Source organism: Benincasa hispida, chromosome 1 (genome assembly GCF_027475165.1).
Source record: "Benincasa hispida cultivar pf3 chromosome 1, pf3_genome.v1.1, whole genome shotgun sequence".
NCBI lineage: Eukaryota > Viridiplantae > Streptophyta > Magnoliopsida > Cucurbitales > Cucurbitaceae > Benincasa > Benincasa hispida.
The window spans coordinates 66,811,118-66,832,160 of record NC_143478.1 but is presented as its reverse complement, the minus strand read 5'-3'; the positions used below and the strand labels follow the sequence as shown (position 1 = coordinate 66,832,160).

At 33.1% G+C, this 21,043-nt stretch overlaps 1 protein-coding gene across 1 annotated transcript; it reads right to left on the bottom strand.

The window, feature by feature from the left end:
• Window positions 1-862: 862 nt before the first annotated feature.
• On the bottom strand, window positions 863-2,533 carry LOC120081405 (Ethylene insensitive 3 family protein). Its single transcript, XM_039036644.2, has one exon. The coding sequence runs from the start codon at window positions 2,357-2,359 to the stop codon at window positions 1,016-1,018; it is 1,344 nt and encodes a 447-aa protein (XP_038892572.1). The 5' UTR covers window positions 2,360-2,533; the 3' UTR covers window positions 863-1,015.
• Window positions 2,534-21,043: the final 18,510 nt, after the last annotated feature.

Genomic DNA, 21,043 nt, shown 5'->3' with positions numbered 1-21,043 from the left:
AAAAAAAAATCTCCTAGAAAGATGTTTGTCTTTTGCAATCAAAGTTGATTATCATCAATTTTAATAACTATTACAGGTAATTCTCTTAGAGTTAGAGTTAACTTGCTTTATCTGTCAAAAGATCTTCATGCAAGAAAGTCATAGGATCCTATTAGATAAGGCTACATGGTCAAAGAACATGTTGAACTTACACATTTTGACCCAAACGGTCTAATGAATGAAAGAGTAAGTCTGACATCGAAAATATGTCATTGATGAGTATTTATGAGTCGAAGCATCTTAATCTAATGTGACTAAAGTCTTTTTTTCTTTAAAAAATTTAAAAGAAATTAGACTAAAGTTTAAACTGTTTAGACAAGTATATTGTGACATTATGATCAGAACATAATGAATGGTACAGAAAATTTATTGTACTATGCCTAATTGATAGAAATGAAATTAGATCTGAACTTCAAATATTATGTACAATTTGGATGAAATTATGCTGAAACAGAAGAAAGAAGATCTTGTTAAGAGTTGGTGATATTAATGATAAATATTTTCTCTCTGGGAATGGGGAGTTTTATTATACAAATACCTCTTCAGCGGTGTATTGATGGTTCTTTGTTGGTTTTATAAAATATCTTTTAAGGGGATTTTAAAAAAAAAAAAAAAAATTGAAGTTACCAATTTCCCATTATTTCCCTAAAAATGTAGTTAAGAACGAACTCTTAATCGATCCAATACATTAAATGTGAAAAAACAAGTACAGTTAAATATTCCTAACAAAATCCAATTCGACTTCATAGAACACTACCAATAGTAGTAGTAATATAAATCGTAATCATAATCATATTGGAAGAAGATTAATCAACACCTCAGTTTTCTCTTAATAACCTAAAAAGTCCAATCACTTGTACCCCCAAGAGAGAGAGGGAAAAAGAAAACTAAAAAGTAGATCGTCAAAAATGAGAAATGAAAATCAATGGAAAAGAACCCAAAATGTGGGAGAAAAGTCAGTGGTGATTGGCTTTCATTACTCTTCAGCTCCCCATTCATACCTCAAATCCCAAATTGAAGTTGCATCTTGTTGGCCACCCAAATCCTCCGCCGGACTCGCATTCAAATCCACTTCCCCCACGCCGCCATTCCAGTACCCGCTCCCGTAATCCTCCACCGTGCTGCTGCCCGACCCGTCTCTGGCGTCTTCGATCCTCACCTCGTCGCTGCCCGGCGCTGCCCTTGACAGTTCCCAGTTCATCCACTCCACCACGCTCTTCAAATGTATGTCGATTGACTGATCGTCGGAAAATTCTTCTGCTCCCTCACCTGCTCTGTAAACGCACTGCGTCTCATGCTCTGATCTTGCGTTCTTGTCCACGAATCCCATCAGCGCCTTGCTTTGTGGGCACCATTGATTTTGGCAAGGGTACAGCGTCGAATCGGATGTGGTTACTTGTTCGAATGTACACTTTCGTTTCGTCATAATTCCACCGTTGCTCTGTGCGTCACTGTCTTCGCCGTCTTCTTCTTCTTCTTCGTCGGAGGTGATTTTCAGGTTATTTTTGGTTAATTGTAACAGGGCTTCTTCTTGATTCACCACTTTACCCCAAGTAAGCGTCTCTTTTGCTGTCATTTTCGCTTGTAAATTTTTCGATTGCCGAACTAATTTCCTCATGTTGTCCAAATCATGGGACATGTGTTTGATCACCGCCGCTAAGACACTGATTTTCCAGGCCTTTTTTAGGTCGTGGGGCTTTTTATACGGCGGAACGCCATGTCCACCGGCGGAGCCCTGTTCACCCCACCAAAGCTCTTTCCCCGTTGGCCACCACGGCGGTGCTAGACCCTTCTCCAGTGGGAATTTCCTCTGCGGAGGAATACAGTGCTGCATCAGAGCAGAGAGAATAGACCCCAATGTCGTGTCCTGTAAATCGGTGAGTAAATGCAAAACCGAATGGGGATCAAGCCCTGATTCTTCGATTACTTTGGGGAGGAATTTAGCTATAGCCATGGGAGCATCTTGTTCGAATCGGACCTCATCCCGCCACCACTCACGGAGGCTCTCGGAGGAGCCGGTGACGGGTTTACCCTTTTCAGGGACGATGCCATAAACAAACCCTTGAGCTTTACAAGCCTCCATGATCTTATCCATGTATTTAAGAATGGAATCTTGAGCTCTAGCCATTTTCTTACGGCGAGAGGCTTCTTCTCTGGCAGCGGATTCAGGCTCTTCATTATCACGCTTCTCCTTCATCTTCTTCATCCTCTGTCGATCTCTCCACATTCGTTTCTTGAGATCATCGTAGCTAATTTCCTCCTCTTGCTCGTCTTCATCGTCGTTGGGGCATCGGATTTCTCCATGGAACTCCACCATCATTTATGTGGGAAGGGTATTATAGTGTTAAATAGCAAACTAGAGATGCAGTGAATTGGGTCCATTGTTGAGGAGGATTTATATATATATATATATATATATATATATTGGCAAAGAAGTGAGAATGGCGGTGATTTGTGGTTTGGAGACAAAGTTGGCATTAACGAGGAGTGAATTTTGACTTTGGAGCTATATGAGTGAGAAATCATGAAACAGAGGAAAACAGAGAGAAGAAGATGTTGCAGAAATGCCTGCATTGCTTGCATGTTTAACACATATATCATTTCATTACATCACCATCTTATCATTTTTTTATATATATATATATACTGACAGAACCAACTTATCCTGAAAATATATATAAACTTTAAATATATAAAACTTTTTCTTCCTTCACACAACCAACTTCTATATATATTTTCTTTTATATATTTGACTAATTATTGTTTTTGGGACTTGGGTGTGAGGACTTCACTAAATTATATTTTTTTATTCAAAAGTTTCAAAAAATACTCCGCTGTTCTTAGGGATGAAGTATCTACCGTTTATTTCTTGAATCTAAACATTTAAAAAATATTTTTTTTTGGTATTAGTTATACAAAATAGTTAGAACTTGGAGATGTGTTTTAATTATGTTTCTAAAATTGGATAACTTCCATTTTTATGCTTTGATTTTTTTTTTTTTTTTATAATATATATAGCAGAGGGATCCAATATTTAAGTTTAAAGTGATCCTACAAATAATATATTAGTTAAACTATGTTATTTTGACTTTATGTTTGAATTTTAAAATTTGTTTTAAATAAAAAATTTGACGTATTAACTTTCATGTAAAAAGATATAAAAATTAGAAAACGTTACTATCCTTTCTTTCATCTTAAAAGATATCATAAAAATCATTTTTTTAATCAATTTTGGATATTAGTTGTGATGTAAATAATTTTATGAATGATATCACGCGTCAACCTCATCTATGACCCTTCATTAATATTTTTTTTAAGTAAATAACTAATATTTAGTTGATTGATTTATTGATCTATTGGCTTGGCTGTTACAAATTAGGTTGGCCAGATGTAAGTTTAAACAACTTAGACTTGTTAAACTAGGGCCAATACCTTTTAGGACTTACCTAGCTCCGTCTAACCTAATGATGAGTGTAATGTATGCTTTACAATTTTAATTACATAAGAGTTGTCATATCAATTTCTATTTTGTTTTAATAAAAGAATTTTCTAAACGTATATTATTAAATTAAATTTCAAACTTCCACTACAAGAAAACCGAGTTTTCCGATGGCTAAATCGATCGTCGGGAGTTTGGTCGTCGAGAGAAAGGGTGTCTCCTGACGACGTAAAATGGCATCGAGAGTTTCCTGGAAACTCCCGACATCATAAAGAACCGTCAGGAGTTCCTCGGGAACTCCCGACGAACAAAATAAGCGTCACGCCATACCCTAACCGTCGGAAGTTACTTTGGAACTCCCGACGGATCTCCCAATGCCCGTCGGGAGATGGGATCTGGTAAAAACCAGATCCCTTCTTCCTCATTTTCTCCATTCTCCCCATTTTGAACCCTAACCCACCGCCGCCGCGATTCTTCCCTTTCCCTTTGCCAATCTCTCTCATTTCCCCCATCCTTCTTCCTCGCCGATCTCCTCCCCCACTCCACTCCCTCACACGTCGATCCCTCTCCCTTCCCTTTCCGTTTTGGTCCTTCAAGCAATCATCGTCGCTGCCTCCCTTCCTTCAACCACCAGTCGCCACCCACCGGTAATCTTTCCATTTTATTTTCTCTTATTTTATGTATTAATTTAAATCGTTATTTTTCAATTTATGCAATTTTTTGTGAATTGAATTGTTATTGTGAATTATAGATTAATTTATAGTATGTTATTGTGGATTGAGTTGTTATTGTGGATTGTGGATTGATTTATAGCATGTTACTATGGAGTGAGTTGTTATTGTGGATTGTGGATTAATTTATAGCATGTTATTGTGGATTGTGGATGTTTCAATTTATGCACTTTTTTGGAGTATGAATGTTATTGTGGATTGTTTTTAATTAGCATTGTTTTTATTTAAGTCATGGATTGTGGATGTTTCAATTTATGCAATTTTTTGGATTATGGATGTTATAATTTACTTAATTCTGGACTTAGTTTAGGGAAAAAAATCAATAACATTGGGGCAAAAAAAGTCAAATCGCATATTATAAATTATTTAAAATTTTAAATACTCCGAACAAACTTGGAATTTTGTATTAAGTTAATCAAAATTCATGCTTAATAAAGACTTAATCCAGGTTATTGTTTTGGATTACAAGTTGGTCAGAAAAGATTTATTTTTAAAGATGAATAAAGAATTGATTAAATTAAAGGAATAAGTCATCAGTGGAGTATAGAGAATGAGTATCTCAGATTTTAGATATGGCAAAGTTTCATGTTAATGATTCCGGACGAATAAGATGTCTATGCAAGAATTGTATGAATTCAATTTGGGAAAAAATAGATATTGTGGAACGACATCTATTAATATATGGAATATCTCCCTCATACTGTGAATGGTTATCTCATGGAAAGCCAGTAAACTTATCTAGAAATTTTGAAAGTCCTACAAGTCATTCAATACAGAATGTTGAAGTAGATAGTATAGAGAGTAATTCTGTCGAAGAAAATGAGATGTTGAATCTTATAAACGATTTACAAGTTCTAACTGAAAACGAAAATGCAAATGAAGAAATGATTGAGAATGGAATGTCCTCTAATGGTCAATAAAGAGATACCACGAACTTATTCGAGGATTTAATGACCGAAGCACGTAATGAACTTCATTTTCGTTGTTTTATTTATTATGTGAATCTTTATTTGGTTAATTATGTTTTACAGGTTATTGAGATCAAATTTTAAAAAATTACAAACTATAAATTAAAAATATTTGAAAGACAATTTTCAACTAATGAAAGAACTCCCCATGCATATATATTACTGCATTTAGAGTTCTTGTAACTCCCGACGCATAAAATAAACCGTAGGGAGTTGGAACACTCCAGATGCATGAAACAACCATCGGGAGTTCCCCAACTGTCGATGTTGTATATAAGGCATTGACAGTTAGTGGAACTCTCGATGCCCTATACATGCGTCGGGAGTTCCTCGACTATGTGTCGAGAGTTCCTCTCCCAACGGATTTTTCCTGACCAAACTCTCGACGACTCATTATTTGTCGGTAGAACCTTTTTCAACGTATTTTTCACTCTTTTCCGATGAATTGTGATGTCGGGAGAAGTTAGATTTCTTGTAGTGTTCAAAGATTGAATTATAATGGGACATATAATTAACCCGTTACAAAATTAACCAACTTTCTAATAAAGTGTTCGACTTAAGGATTTGGACTAAGTTTGTTTTTAAGATAAATATTAAACCTTTAGGAGTTCTCTAATGGATCATTCCATTTAACTTTTCATAGATGTTTGGGAAAAAAATTATATTTTTTAACGTGTCTGGGAATAAGATTAATAGAAATAAAAGATTGTTGTATTTGGTTCTGGAATATGTAATCAAGATTTGAAAGTAACCATTTATGTTTGCATTTATTTAAGAAATTAACAATGTTAACCTTATATAATTCTAATCGATCAATTGATGATAAAGGAATCATTTTATTTGGATAACTAATTACAAGTCCTATTAAGAAAATGAATATTTATACTAAATTAAAATACTTAATACTATTTTTTTAAAAAAATTTGAAACTAAAACTAAAATTAACTAAATAGTATTTTTATTATATCCATCATTACTTTAATTTAGTATGTTTTTATTATTTTAAATTAATTAAATTACTATATAGTTATTTATTTATTACAATAAATTATTTAATTGTAGCTAAGTAACGTTCAATGTTATTAAATATAAATTTTATTTGAATCAATTAATTTTAATTAAATAATATAAAGAAATATATGTTAATAAACAATATATAAAAACTAATGTAAGAAAAAGAGAGCAAAATATAATACGTTAAAAAATAAAAATTAACAAGCAACATTAGATGTTAAAAATGAATGATCTTAATAAAATTAATTCGGATAAATAAATATGTTCGGGGAGATTTTTGGAAATTTTAATTTGTTGGAATGAGCTTTGTATTTATATTGGTTTATCTCCATGAGTATTAACTCTAATAAATGATCATTTGATGTTTTTTCTCGAAAAGTAAATTTGTCTTGAAGGCCTTGCTGCTTGTTCTCAAGGTTGGTTTGTCTCGAGGCTTTACAGCTTGTTCTCGAATGTTGATTTGTCTCGAGGGTTTGCAGCTTTGTTTTCAAGAGTTTGGGAAGTGTTTTGCCTTATGAATTCTTTCTAAAATTTCTTGTTAATTGTCTCTAAACTTTTGACATAAAAAACTTTAAAACATCTAATCTTTCAGAGTCTTCTAAACCTTAGTCTTTCGATCTTCAAGAGAGAAAAAGTTGATCTTTGAGCTTCAAATCTTCAAAACTTTGAGGTTTCGACATTTAATACTTCGTAGCTTTAGAGCTTCAGCCTTCAATTGTTCCAAACCCCCAAAATGAGGAGTAAAGCCCCTATTTATAGAGCTTTCATGAGCATTAAGGTGGACTTGGGCCTAGTTAACTTTTGGGCACAATAATTAAGTTTGGGCTTGGTTCCAATGTTTGACTGAACTCTCTACCTGAGTTTGAATTGAGTTGGACCTTGGACTTGAGCAAATTAATTTATTCGACTCGGTCCAAATTATAATTTTAGGTTTAATTGGGTTATCAGCAAAATAATCGACAAGAGAAATAGCAAATTTTAAAGTTTCATTTGAAAAAATGGAAAAAAAAAGTTTGAAATTGTAAAAATAGCAAAATGAATTTAAATAATAGAAAATAGTAAATAGTAAAGGATAAAACTAACCCAAAGACTAACAAAATGAGTACAAAGAAACAATACTTAAAACAAAGAAACTTGAAAACCGCAAATACACTCTACCTAACCATTCTAGAAGGAAAAAAAAACTCAACCAAAAGTTAGCTAAAAAACAAATAACATCCCAAAATCTTAGAAAGAGTTCCAAAATCGAAAAACCAACCAATATGGTCCTCATCAACAACTAATTGACGACTACTTCTTCGATGGACGACCACGATGTTATGCCTGTAGTACGATGGTCACAGGTGGTGGCATGCGGTTGCTTAGAGAACCAGTTGGTGATGAGCAAAGGCTGAAATGTAGTAGAGATGGTGACGGTGAGAGAAGAAATAATGGATGGTTCTAAAGGAGGAGACCCAAAATGTGACTGTAATGAGGACGGTGTGCTGGAATCAATTTTAAAGGAAAGGTTGTGGAGATGTTATGGCTATAGACTTGTTGCAAATGGGAAATAAGAAAGAGGGAAAGAAAAGGGTGGGAGTAGGGGTGTAAATCGATTGGTCGGTGTCGGTTTTAGAAAAAAACCAACACTGAAAACCGACCAGAAAAAATGTATAAAATTTGGCCGACCACCAGTTGAGTCGGTCGGTCGGTTTGATTTTTTTTCCCTCCTTTTTGTTCTTACAAAGCTAAAGGTGAATGAAAAAGAAAGATGAATTGACGAAGTATTATTGTTAGGTTAATATAATTTGCAACTTTTTAAATTTTAAATCAATCATTTTTTTATGAAAAAAAATTAAGCAATCATGTAGTGGCTTGGGATTGGGTTGGTGTTAATGGGCGTGCTTTTATACTTTTTTTTTCTAAAAAAAAGAACCATATATATATATATATATATATATATATATATATATATATATGTCGGTCAGTTTTCCAATTTTTTTTATAGGAAAACTGACAATCGATCCCTAGTCCCGATCGATCGACCTTAATTCAGTCGATTTCGATTGGTCAAATCGGTTTTCGATGCTTTTATGTATACCCCTAGTGGGATGAGAGTGGGAGCTAAAGTAGAATTAGTTTTTTTAAAATATATATATATATATTTATAAGTATGTAAGGATGACACTATCTTAGATTTTCTTATTTCCATAGAAAATTATAAATATTTGGAACTTAGAAATGTGGGTTAGGTTTTTTCTGTTTCCTTTTTTTAATGAAACAATGGAGAACAAATATTATTAAAATAATAAATAGATATATAAATATGTTTTATATACCAATGATATATTGTTATATCACTTATAAACTATAGAAATAGTGATAATATAAATAAAAAAAATATATGATTATGCTAACAAAATGTATAAACAAATAAAGAAGGAATAAGACAAAACCGAATCGGATAACAAAAAGTAGATGTAAATGGATATTATTGGAGAAAAATTAGGGAGAATCTCTAAATTAAATAAGGAAATACGAAAAATGATGATTAAAATAGCATAATTTCATATTACAATTATACTGGATGTGTAGATGTAAATTAGTAAATCTCATAACTTCATACAAATGAAAAAAGATATAAAACTAAATTTAGTAACAAAAAGTTAAACCAATTTAAAAAGAATTAAATAAATCAAATATGAGAAGAATGTCCTCGGAAGATTGGAGAGAATGATATATTACTGCTGAATTATAATTCATATATAGTGTATTTGAAAGATTCATAGACACGCTAAAGAGTAGTCAACCACCCCACAAAAATCATAATTTCGATTCTCTAGCGTCCAATACAGTTGTAGAAGTTTCAATTTATTGGAGTGTCTAATTCTGATTCTCTCCGATGAACAGATTTCATCTTTTTTTGCCAAAAAATGAAGAAAACTGATTATAATAATGAAGTAAAAGAAGATTAAACGTCATACAAGAACCGATGAAGAGCAGGAGAATAAGAAAATTGATGGATCAATGGATAGAATTGTTTGGTAAATCAAAAGATGAGGATGAAAAAAATTGAAATTAAGAAGAAAAAAACAAATTTGTAAATTCAATTTTATTGATGCATCAATAACAAATACATGATTTTTAGATAATGAAATGTAAAATAACCAAAAATGTATTTCAAAGTGTTAACAATGGTAATGTAATAATATAATATGATATAAAATGAGATAAAAATAGTGACTAAAGATAAAATATGTATAGTTGGATCTAATAACATATACAAAACAATTTAAACCTTAAAAAATATGGGGAGATATCATGTTAATTTATTAAGAATATGTATAAAATAATGAAAAACAATTCAAACATTTGAAAAAATGTGATCTGATAAAATGAAACTTGATAATATATGGATATTTAAAATATAAATTTATTAGAAAAATTTAGATATTTAATCCAAGTAAGATTAATTCGAAAAATGGTTAAATAGAATCTAAACTAATAATAAAATCTGCATTGAAATGTTAACTAGGTGGGGAAAATCAGGAAGGGCGATTATTTTTGGAAGGAAATTTTTTTTTATTTTTTTTCAAATGAATCGATTAGAGGGATAGTGGATAACTAAGAAGTCAACAATTACCTTATATATGTAACCCCATCATTGTTATGATTCTACACTTATATTTGTAATTTCATCAATAACAAAAACTAAGAACCAAACAGGGTAAAACAAGGATTTGAAAATTTGTGGCCATGTGCATATCATGTGAGTTGTCATGAATTTTATTATTTGTTGGTTTTGATATTTTTCAAAACTAAACCCTAAAAGTTGTCATATGATCCAATTTTCAATAATTGATCACGTGCTTAATCATCATTGAATTCGATCAAGTCCGTTGTGGTGATTCAGATGGCTAGATTGAAGACACAATTGACATCATTTATTTGCCATTCATTTATCTCCAAATTTAATTTAGGGGCACATATTAATTTTTTATTGGCCCTAAATCTAAGAAAATAGGCTTTTATTGTGATGATGTGACAAATGTTCAATCGCTCAAAATTTCTTCTCCAGTAAAGTGTTTCATTATAAAATGACAATAAATAATTAATTATAATTATTGAAAAATTAATCTTCACTAAGTTTATTAATTAAGTATATTGGTAGTTAATTAATTAATAGTTTATGTAAATAAGTGGTTGCATTCTTTAACAAATTTTTATTATTGATTTATTAAAACAAATAATTATATTAATTTTGTTAAATTATTATAAAATATTTATTTAATTAATTAACTATATTCAAAACAAAAGATGGAGAAAACTCACAATTTTGGAAGAGTAATGAAAACTATTGTATGGAAAGAAAAAAGATACATGTGAATAACTTATTCCCTGATCAAATAACTTATTTTTGTGTAGAATGTTGAAAGTTGTGTAATAAACATGAGTTTAGAATGTTTGTATCAATTTCTATCTAGAAAATTCTATTTGTTCCAGTAAGAGTAGTAGAGTTTTTCCCACTTTGAAATAAAATCTATCGATGGTATTGTGGTGAAGAATTTAAAGAAGACAAAACTTGTAACATTTAAATTTTAGCTCTAAAGTTTAATAAAAAAAATTGAAAGTTTTAGTGCTAATTGATTAATTTTGCCTAGCTAAAAAATAAAAACGGTCTTAAAAAAAATTGTTTGATGCTAACATTTGAACAAGAAAAGAATCTAACTTTCACATGATAACAATGGTAAATTTATGTTTTTTTAAAAAAAAACATGATATACAAAAGAAAATAAACCTAAATACTAGTATGATATTATTTGACATAAACAATTTAATGCTTAAGAAATGAAAGAATGAGGAAAGTGTTGAATTTGAGAGTGAGAATGGATTCATAATAATGTATTTACTTGAAAGGATTTCAAAATAAAATTAGGTTGAATGCCATTTCAAGAGTCACCTGGACTACTGGGCATTGTCCACTTACCAAAACGAAAGCCTCGAGTGTGGTTTTAACTCGAGTCTCACCTTTTTACATGTCCAATTGATTATGAACTTCATCATATCTCCTTTTAAGTCCCAAATTTTCTATAACTCAAAATAGTGATAAATCATTTCAAAGTTCCCACTAACATGAATGTAGTTCTAATTACTCAAAATATATACTATCAACTACGAGAATAATAATAATAATAAATATAACAAGAACTTCATAAACTGTAACGAGTAATTTTGAACCAGTGGATATAATTGACATTTAGAAATGACAACGTCAAGAAAAAACGTACGGACTAAAAGTATCAACTAGAGACCAAAATGAACCTAAGAAAAGGGGATCCAAGCCAGCAACCTCAGCCTTGGGCCCGAGAGGTCGAGGCCGACCCTTTCTGAATGCCTAAAGAGGCATGTTTTACATACATGTCCCAACCCAAAGTAACATTTTAGGCCCAAGATATAGCCTAAGGAAGAAGCTTGGCCTCATGTCCGAGACCAATGCCGACCCAGGCCAAACACGAAAGCAGGCGCACCCCTTAGATTAGTCGGTTATCTAATCATCTCAAGGAGACTTGAAAATCCTAGAGAATCACTAGGTAAACTTTATCTATAAATATATCATGATAACTTAACTTGAGTCCTAGTTTCAAACTCCCTAACTTCCACATTCTTTCACTCTCTAACTTAAGTATCAGAGTTTGTATGGCAAGCACCACATTGGTATGTAGGTTTTCTTCCCTTCAAATAAATTTGTTGTAGTGTCACGTGACACTCAGGTTCACCCATGTCTAAAATTTGGCATGAACGTAGACTATAAAAAAAATAATAAACTAAAAGAAAAGGGAAGGCGTTTCACGCATGTTGAGACAACAGCTGTGGCAGTATTTTTGGGCACGAAATTTAGGCTAAATCCGAAGGCTTCTGTTTAAGTTGTTGAAACCATGTCGCTTATGTCGTCATTACTTTCATCTCTTTCTGGCCTAAAAAATGCTTTCAATAAGCTTTAATGCTCTAATTTCCTTCTTCCTTCTTCCTCTTCCCAGAAAATAAAACGATAAAAAGAAAAGAAAGAGACAAATTTCCAACTTCCATGGAGTCTGTTTTTTTGTACCGACTGAATAATTTACGTAGCCTTAAGAGTTAAGCAGCTTCAATATTTAAGACTCTTTTTTTGTTTTTTGTTTTTATTTGGTATTTATTGCTATTTAATTAATTGAAGTCCCATAGTATATGAGTGTTTGAGAGGCTTTTGGTGATACTGAAGAGCTAAAGTTGGTTTCTTCTTGAGCGGTATAAAGTTTTGTAATAGTTCCGATCCTCATTTCATGGGTTGAAAATTAAACATGTTTTAATTAGATACGTTATAAATAAATTAATTTACCAGAGTTGAAAAAATTAAAATATGAGAGTTAATTAAGTATATTAACATAAGAGTTAATTTAGTAGAGTTTCACATGAATTAAATGTAGGATTTTAATTGTTCCATGTATATTTAATTAGGGTGTGAGTTATGTATTTAAATTTACCCATGACAATCCTATAAATAGGATTAACATTGACATTATTGATGTATCAAAGTGTTAGAGAAGAACACAAAGAGAGTTCAATCAAAAGTGTGAATCAAGTTTGAAGAGTCTTTCAATTAAAAGTGTTTTTGTTTCCTCACAAATAATCGTTTGTTGGTTATTTATTTGTGAATGTCCATCACATGTTTTAACTAGATAAGTTATAGATGAATTAACAACCTCTTGGCTATGTTGTGAAAGGTCAAGAAGATAAAGTCTTGAAATTAAAGAAGGCATTGTATGGATTGAAACAAGCACCTAGAATGTGGAATAGTAGAATCAACAGATATTTTTCCTTGACAATGAGTATTTGAGATGTTCTTATGAACATTCTCTACATATTAAGACTAATGATAGTGAAGATGTTTTGTTGGTTTGTCTATATGTGGATGGCTTAATTTTTACAGAAATTATACAAGTATATTTGAACATCTCGAGAAGGCAATGACCCAAGAATTTGAAATGATAGATATTGGATTGTGTCATATTATCTTGACATTGGGGTGAAGCAGCCAAAGGAAGGTATTTTTATCTCTCAAGCACGATATGCTAGAGAAATTCTAGAGAAGTTCAAAATGATCAAGTCTAATCCTGTCACAACTCCAATTGAAGTTGGGATAAAACTGTTCAAATATGAAGAAGAGGATATTGTTGATCTTTCATATTTCTAAAGCTTAATTGGAAGTTTGAGATATTTGACTTGCATACGACCATATATTCTTTTTAGCGTTGGATTGGTTAGTCGATTTATGGAATCTCCTACAATTACTCATTTGAAAGTGGCAAAGAGAATTTGTTACCTCAAAGGAACACTTGATTATGGATTATTTTATTCTCCATCTAAGGAATTCAAGCTTGATGGTTATTGTAATATTGATTGGGCTGGAGATTTTAATGACCGAAAAAGTACAAGTGGATATGTGTTCTTTGTTGGTAATATTGCATTTACTTGGAGTTATAAGAAGCAACTTATTGTGACATTATCTACTTGTGAGGCAGAATATGTTGCTGCAACCTCATGTATTTGTCATGCAATTTGGTTAAGGAATTTGCTGAAGACAGTTGAAATTTCGCAAGATGATGCAACTGTGATCCATGTAGATAATAAGTCAACAATTGCTCTAGCAAAGAATCTAGTGTTTCATGATCATAGCAAGCACATTGATACAAGATTTCATTTTATCAGAGATTGTATTTCAAGAAATAAGGTTCAAGTTGAATATGTGATGACTGAAGATCAAATTGTGGATATTTTCACGAAACCACTCAAAGTTGATGTGTTTAACATTAAGAACTTTGCTTGGAGTTTTCAGAAAACATGTTTGGGGGGGGGGGGGGGGGGGGGGGGGGATTGTTAATTATTAATTTATGAGAGTTGAAAAATTAAAAGATGAGAGTTAATTAAGTATGTTAACATAAGAGTTAATTTAGTATAGTTTCACATGAATTAAGTGTAAGATTTTAATTGTTTCATGTATATTTAATTAGGGCGTGAGTTATGTATTTAAATTTAATTTACCCATGAAAATTGTATAAATAGGATTGACATTGACATTGTTGATATATCCAAGTGTATAGAGAATAACACACAAAGAAAGTTTAATCAAAAGTGTGAACTAAGTTTGAGAGTCTTCAATTAAAAGTGTTTTTGTGTCCTCTCAAATAATCATTTGTTGGTTATTTATTTGTGAGTGTCCATCAATCGCTTCCAACATCATGTAGATATATATATTTTGTATTCGGCCACCTCTTAAGAAGTGTTTGGGATAGGTAGTGGAATAGTGAGGAGTAACAAATTAGGAAGTCTAGGAAATTATGAACTCCGGAGCCCACAATGTAAGGAGTTTGATAAGATATAAAATTGATTTTTTTGGTAATAAGACCCACCAACTCCTTGGACCAGACAAAGAGTGGAATTCACAACTTCTACTTTCCAGTTCTTACTTCACAACTCCTTAGGTCAAACAAACTCGAAGTGGGTGTTTGGCTCACCAACATGAGTTGAGTTGAGTTGGTATAATATACCAACTCATTGTTTGGCTCACCAACTTTAAATGTTGGTGGAGTTGAGTTAGTATATTTTACCAACTCACCCCATCTCACTCCAACTCTCTCTTCTTCCCATGTTTTCAATGACTCCACTCATCGGCCACTGTCACACTTCAAGAATTAACTTCGGACTCCGACAATCACCTCTGATGACAACTCCGACGACGAACTCCAGACTCTGACAACCACCTCTGATGACAATTCCAATGACGAAATTCGAACTTCTACAACCACCTCAATTGACAACTTCGACAACCACCTCTGACGACCACCCCAGCTTCACCCATATTTTAACCTATAATTTTAATATGAATCCAATTCATATTAAATTGATATTTGAACTCCTTAAAATATTTAATCCTTCCATAAATTAATTTTGAATCATATTCAAAATTAAATTTATATTACAAAGTTTAATTAAAATATAAACTTTATATTACAATGTCATCATTATACATTATACTATTTCCCTAAGTGAACTTGAATATTTCAAACTCAATTCAAGACATAATTACCTCAATTTACTTTACGAGCTAGAAAGAAGACCTCATGGACCTACAGATTAGAAGCTCCAATGATATAAGATTAATTGGTAAGCTCATTAACCACAATAATCAATATTCGTTAACAATACGTACGCTCTACTAAAGACCCACAGCTACACTCTTCTCACTGCAGATATATTTTTGTATATATGGATATAGACCAACAACATCAAGTTAGTCCTTCACAAGTGTTCGTAACACCAGCTAGGTCAAAATTATCATTTTACTTTTGGGTTACTTCGTTATCCTTAAGTACTAGTGCTCCTTTAATGAACAACCTGTTTATGGTCAAACCATTAAACAGAAACCCCTCTAGGGTCAGTAAGAAGTAGGGCCCTTTGTTCAAGTCCTGGAGACACTACTTAAGCGAACACTCATCTACTTACCCTAAGGTGCAGAAGGAGTGAAACTCATATTATATTATTATGTTTCTAGCTCCCCTCTCTGTCATGTCCCCAAAATAGTAGGCATATTAAGTTGGTGAATGGCCACTCTCATCCATACAAATCAAAGGACAATCCCTCATGAACAGAAGTTCATAATAGACTAAGGATTAAGACTAAGTTGCGTAGGTCATCCTATTGAAATAGAAACCTAACTAGTTAACAGAGTTACATCTAGTGGATACTATTTCACTTTCCGGTTTTATGCAAACACATTGCATATGATACCCCCACTTGCATGTCACCTATACGAATGCGTCGGATAATTGCATTTGTATTAAATACAAATTGGGTTGTATCCATAGTGTCACTAGGATAAGGTACCCAGCCTTATCTCTAAACTATATATGCTTTAGATTGTATCTTTAACATTGGTCCCTATATGTCTCCACATACAGTTCAAGACTCATAAGACAACCTATGATGTTAGTTTATTAGATTTAGTTAGTTTATTGGATTTAGGGTTATTAAGAAAAAATGAATAAAATACAATCAATAATACTTATTATAATAACATCGATAACTCTTTATTGATGATAGTTAATTATTTGTATTTATTATCTACGAGTTTTAGGGTATAAAACCCAACAAACTCCCATCTAAACTAAAACTCTAGTTAGTGGGATGTACATAATATCAAAAACCCAAAACAACGAGAATGGTAAATAAATACAATAAACTAAGGTATCCATATACCCATTACACATCTCCCACTTGCCCTAGATTATACAATGTACATGTCTCGCAGACCTAGACTCTCTAGATGACTCTCATACACTTTAGCCGAGAGAGCCTTTATAAACAGATCAATAATGTTGTGCTCCGAAGAGATCTTTGTGACAACCACAACTCCTCATTGCACAATCTCCCATATCAGGTGATACTTTATCTCAATATGTTTTCCTAGTTTGTGGTTGTAAGGCTCTTTAGAGTTGGCTACTGCCCCATTGTTGTCACAGTATAAGGTGATAGGCAAGTCCATGTTTGGAACGACTTCTAAATCACTTAGGAAATTCTTGAGCCAAACTGCTTCCTTTGCTGCTTCACAAGCAGCTACATATTCAGCCGCTATAGTAGAGTCTACAATGTATCCTTGCTTGATGCTATGCCATACTACAGCTCCCTCATTCAGGGAGAACATTGATCCTGGCATGGATTCCTTGAATCCTTGTCGGTTTGGAAATCAAAATCGATGTTTCTCATAAGGATCAAATCCTTAGTTCCATACATCAGAGTATAGTCCCTTGTTCTCTTAAGATACTTGAGGATGTTCTTAATTGTAGTCCAGTGATCTAACCCTAGATTGGATTGGTACCTACTGACTATTCTCATTGTATAACAAATGTCTGGCCTAGTACATAGCATAGCATACATTAAGTTTCCCATAGTTGAGGCATAGGGAATATGTCTCATATCCTCAATTTCTTGAGATGTCTTAGGACACTGTTCTTAAGACAAGTGAACCCTATGCCTGAAAGGTAATAAACCCTTCGTAGAGTTCTGCATCGAATATTGAGTCAACACTTTGTCGATATAGGTTGCTTTAGACAGAGCCAACATTCTATTCTTACAATCTTCAATAGTTTGGGTCTCAAGAACATATTGCGTCTCTCCCAAATATTTCATTTGGAATTGGGTTGCTAGCCATTTTGTAACATCAGTAAGATACCCTACATCTTTCCTAGTGAGTAGGATATCATCCACATAAAGTACCAAGAAAGCTATTTTACCATTAATGATTTTCTTGTAGATACAAGGTTCATCTATATTCTGATCAAAACCAAAAGATTTGGTTGCAGTATCAAATTTAATGTTCCAAGATTTAAATGTTTGCTTCAATCCATAAATGGATCGATTCAACTCACAAACATTTTACTCTTGACCTTGGACTATAAACCCTTCAGGCTGAGACATAAAGATGTTCTCTTCAAGATTGTCATTCAGAAAAATAGTCTTGATATCCATTTGTCATATCTCATAGTCATAATATGTGGCTATGGGTAAGAGAATTCTTATAGACTTAAGCATAAAAATAGGAGAAAAAGTTTCCTCATAGTTAATGTCTTCTCTCTATGTATAACCCTTTGCTACAAGTCTAGCTTTGACGGTTTGTACCTTTCTAGCTATATCTCTCTTTCTTTTATAGATCTATTTACACCCTATGTATTTAACCCCTTCAGGTAGATCTACAAGTTTTTATAATGAATTGAAGTACATATACTCTATTTCAAGGTCCATGACTTTGACCCATTGATCCTTGTTTACGTGATTCATTGCTTGCTTATAGGACAATGGATCATCAACGTTGTCATTTGGTATGACAATTCAGTTTCAGTTAAACCCAAGTAACGGCCAAGTTATGATATATCCCTCCCACTACGTCGAGACACTCCTAACGGTTGAGAAGGACAAGGCTGACGTGAAGTGTTGGCTTCTTCATTAACTTTTGATGAAGGATCAACTTGATCAATAACTCTCATTCACTCTTCAGTAGCTTCATTTAATACTAATTTTCTCCGTAGTTTATGATCTCTCATGTGGCCTTCCTCCAAGAATGTAACATTTGTCGATACAAACACCTTGTTTTCTTGAGGGTCGTAGAACAGACCACTTATTGTTTCTTTAGGGTAACCAACAAATTGACATAACCTTGAACGAGGTTTCAATTTCTTAGGATTTGTCACTGGCACATGTGCAGGACAATCCAAGATTCTGAAGTAACGCAAACTTAGTTTACGCACTCTCCATAACTTGAAAGGTGTTTTAGAAACACTCTTCGAGGGAATGTTATTCAAGATGTGAACTACAGTCTCTACTGCATACCCTCAAAATAAGCTAGGCAATTGAGCATAGCTCATCATAGAACGAACCATGTCTAATAATGTTCTATTTCTCCTTTCTGATACACCGTTCTGCTGAGGTGTACTAGGTGCTGAAGTTGGGATCGGATTCCATGTTTTATCATATAGTCTTTGAATGCTAAATCCATGTATTCTCTACCCCGATCAAATCGAAGTGTTTTAATCGTTTTACCTAACAGGTTTTCAACTTCAACCTTATACTCCTTTAACTTTTCAAGGGCTTCAGCTTATGTTCCATTAGGTATAAGTAACCATCCTTGAATAATCATGTATGAAAGAGATGAAGTATTCGTACCCTCCTCCATCTTTTACATTCATTGAACCACAAAGACTGAATGTATGAGCTCTAAGGGCTCTTTGGTTGTATAACTTTTTCCATTAAAAGATCTTTTAGTCATTTCTCCTTCAAGACAAGATTCACATGCAGGTAATGAATCATCTTCTAACTCGCTTAGAAGTCTATTCTTTACCGATCTCCCGATCCTATCAAGATTTATGTGACCTAATCTCAAATGTCAAAGATATGTATTATTGTTACTTGAATAAATTCTTTGCCTTTTAGTTTGAGTATTAGCAATTTTAAAAATCTCAAGATTTAAAAGTGATTTTGCTTTAGTTGGTCTTAACACATACAAGTTATTTTCTAATTTAGCTAAACAAATAGCCACGCCATTCCTCATAATGAACGCTTCACTAAAAGAAAAAGAAACTGAATACATCTGTTCAACTAAGCAAGAAATAGATATAAGGTTCCTTATAATTTTAGGAACTATATACAAGTTTTCAAAAAACAAGTATCTATTTCTAGAAAACAACTTTACAGCTCCTAATGCACGAGCTGAAATGGCGTCTCCCGTTTCAACCTTAAGCATCATTTCACCATCCTCTATTGTTAGAAGAAACCAATTCCCTGTAAAGAAGAAGAAACATGATTAGTGGCTCCCGAATCAAATATCCAGGCATTATGGTCATTTTCTACTAAACAAGTTTCTAGAACCAGTAAATTATATTTACCTTCATTTTCTTTCTTCTTTTCAGCACGGTACTTCGGGCAATTATGTTTCCAGTGACCATCCACATTACAGTGGAAGCACTTGCCATTGTCGGCCACCTTGGTCTTGCCCTTGCCTTTCCTAGCAATGGGAATGTTCCCCTTCCCTCATTTCTTCTTTTGGATCTTCTTAGAACTAGACGGTGAGGAAATAAACTTAATTCTAGAGGATGAACCATTGTGGAACTTCTTAGAATAGGCAACATTTACCCTTCCTTCTATCGTTCCCTTACTTTTCATAATAGACCGATAAGTCTGCTCATTCAAAAGGGTAGTTATGGTGTACTATATTTTATTCATAACCGCATTGCTGCGGAATTGGAGGAAACTCTTTGGAAGAGATTCTAGAATAAATGACACTTAACTTTGCTCATCAATGACCACACCATTCCTTTCGACAACATTGAAATGGACCATTAGGTCAAGAACATGTTCCCTCACTGACTAGCCTTCCTTTGTTCACGCATTATAAACGTACTTATGGGCCTCGTGTTAGATATGAGAGGACAGTTGTCCAAACATCTCCTGGAGGAACTCCCTGATCTGAGGTGCAGTGATCATGATCTGAGGTGCAGTGATCATGATCTCGTGTTTCTTGGTAAGAACATCAGACAGACTTTCCATGATGTAGACTCGAGCCTTGTCATTGGCCTTTGTCCAACAGTCATGGGCATCCCTCATTGCTTGGGATGCATTTCAAGCAAGGATTGGAGGACACTTCTTCGTTAAGATGAACTATAGATCATCTATAACTAGAATCGAATTCAAGTTAGATTTTCAAACTGCATAGTTTTCACCAGTTAGTTTTTTGTTCTTTAGCATGGAAATAATTGTGGAAGACATGCTAAAACAAATAACAAACAATTGACCATATCAGTTATATTTGCTTTAACCCATTACAAAAAAACACAATCATCCAATCAATTCAGCAAAAACAAGCAATCAAAGAACCCTAATTAAACTATTGATTTAGTTTTTGTAACGATACTTCAAAGGTTTAGAGCAACAATCGTCAAAGGGTGATCAACTACCCTTCCCTTGAATTGAGACAATCTCAACTAATTACTAATACCAGAATAATTATTGTTCCTATAGTTCTTAGCTACTGTTTTTTGGCCAAGGATTCATTAATTAGCTTAATTGATCCCATAAGTATGACCATACAATTTTCGGATCCCAGAGGTACGCTTCAACAAGCTATCGTAAGGAAAGACAACTGTTGAAAATTAACCTAAGAAATCCTACCCATTACTGGAGTTTGCATTGTTCCGAATCCTATGATTAAGTCCTCTGAAGAGGTGGTCGCTTCAAGATGACACACAAGCGGATCATATGAATCTTAGGGTGCAACTTAATGGAGGAGA

What these genes read in the sequence shown, in the direction of transcription:
- LOC120081405 (XM_039036644.2), bottom strand. Translation starts at nt 2,359, where the DNA reads ATGATGGTGGAGTTCCATGGAGAAATCCGATGCCCCAACGACGATGAA.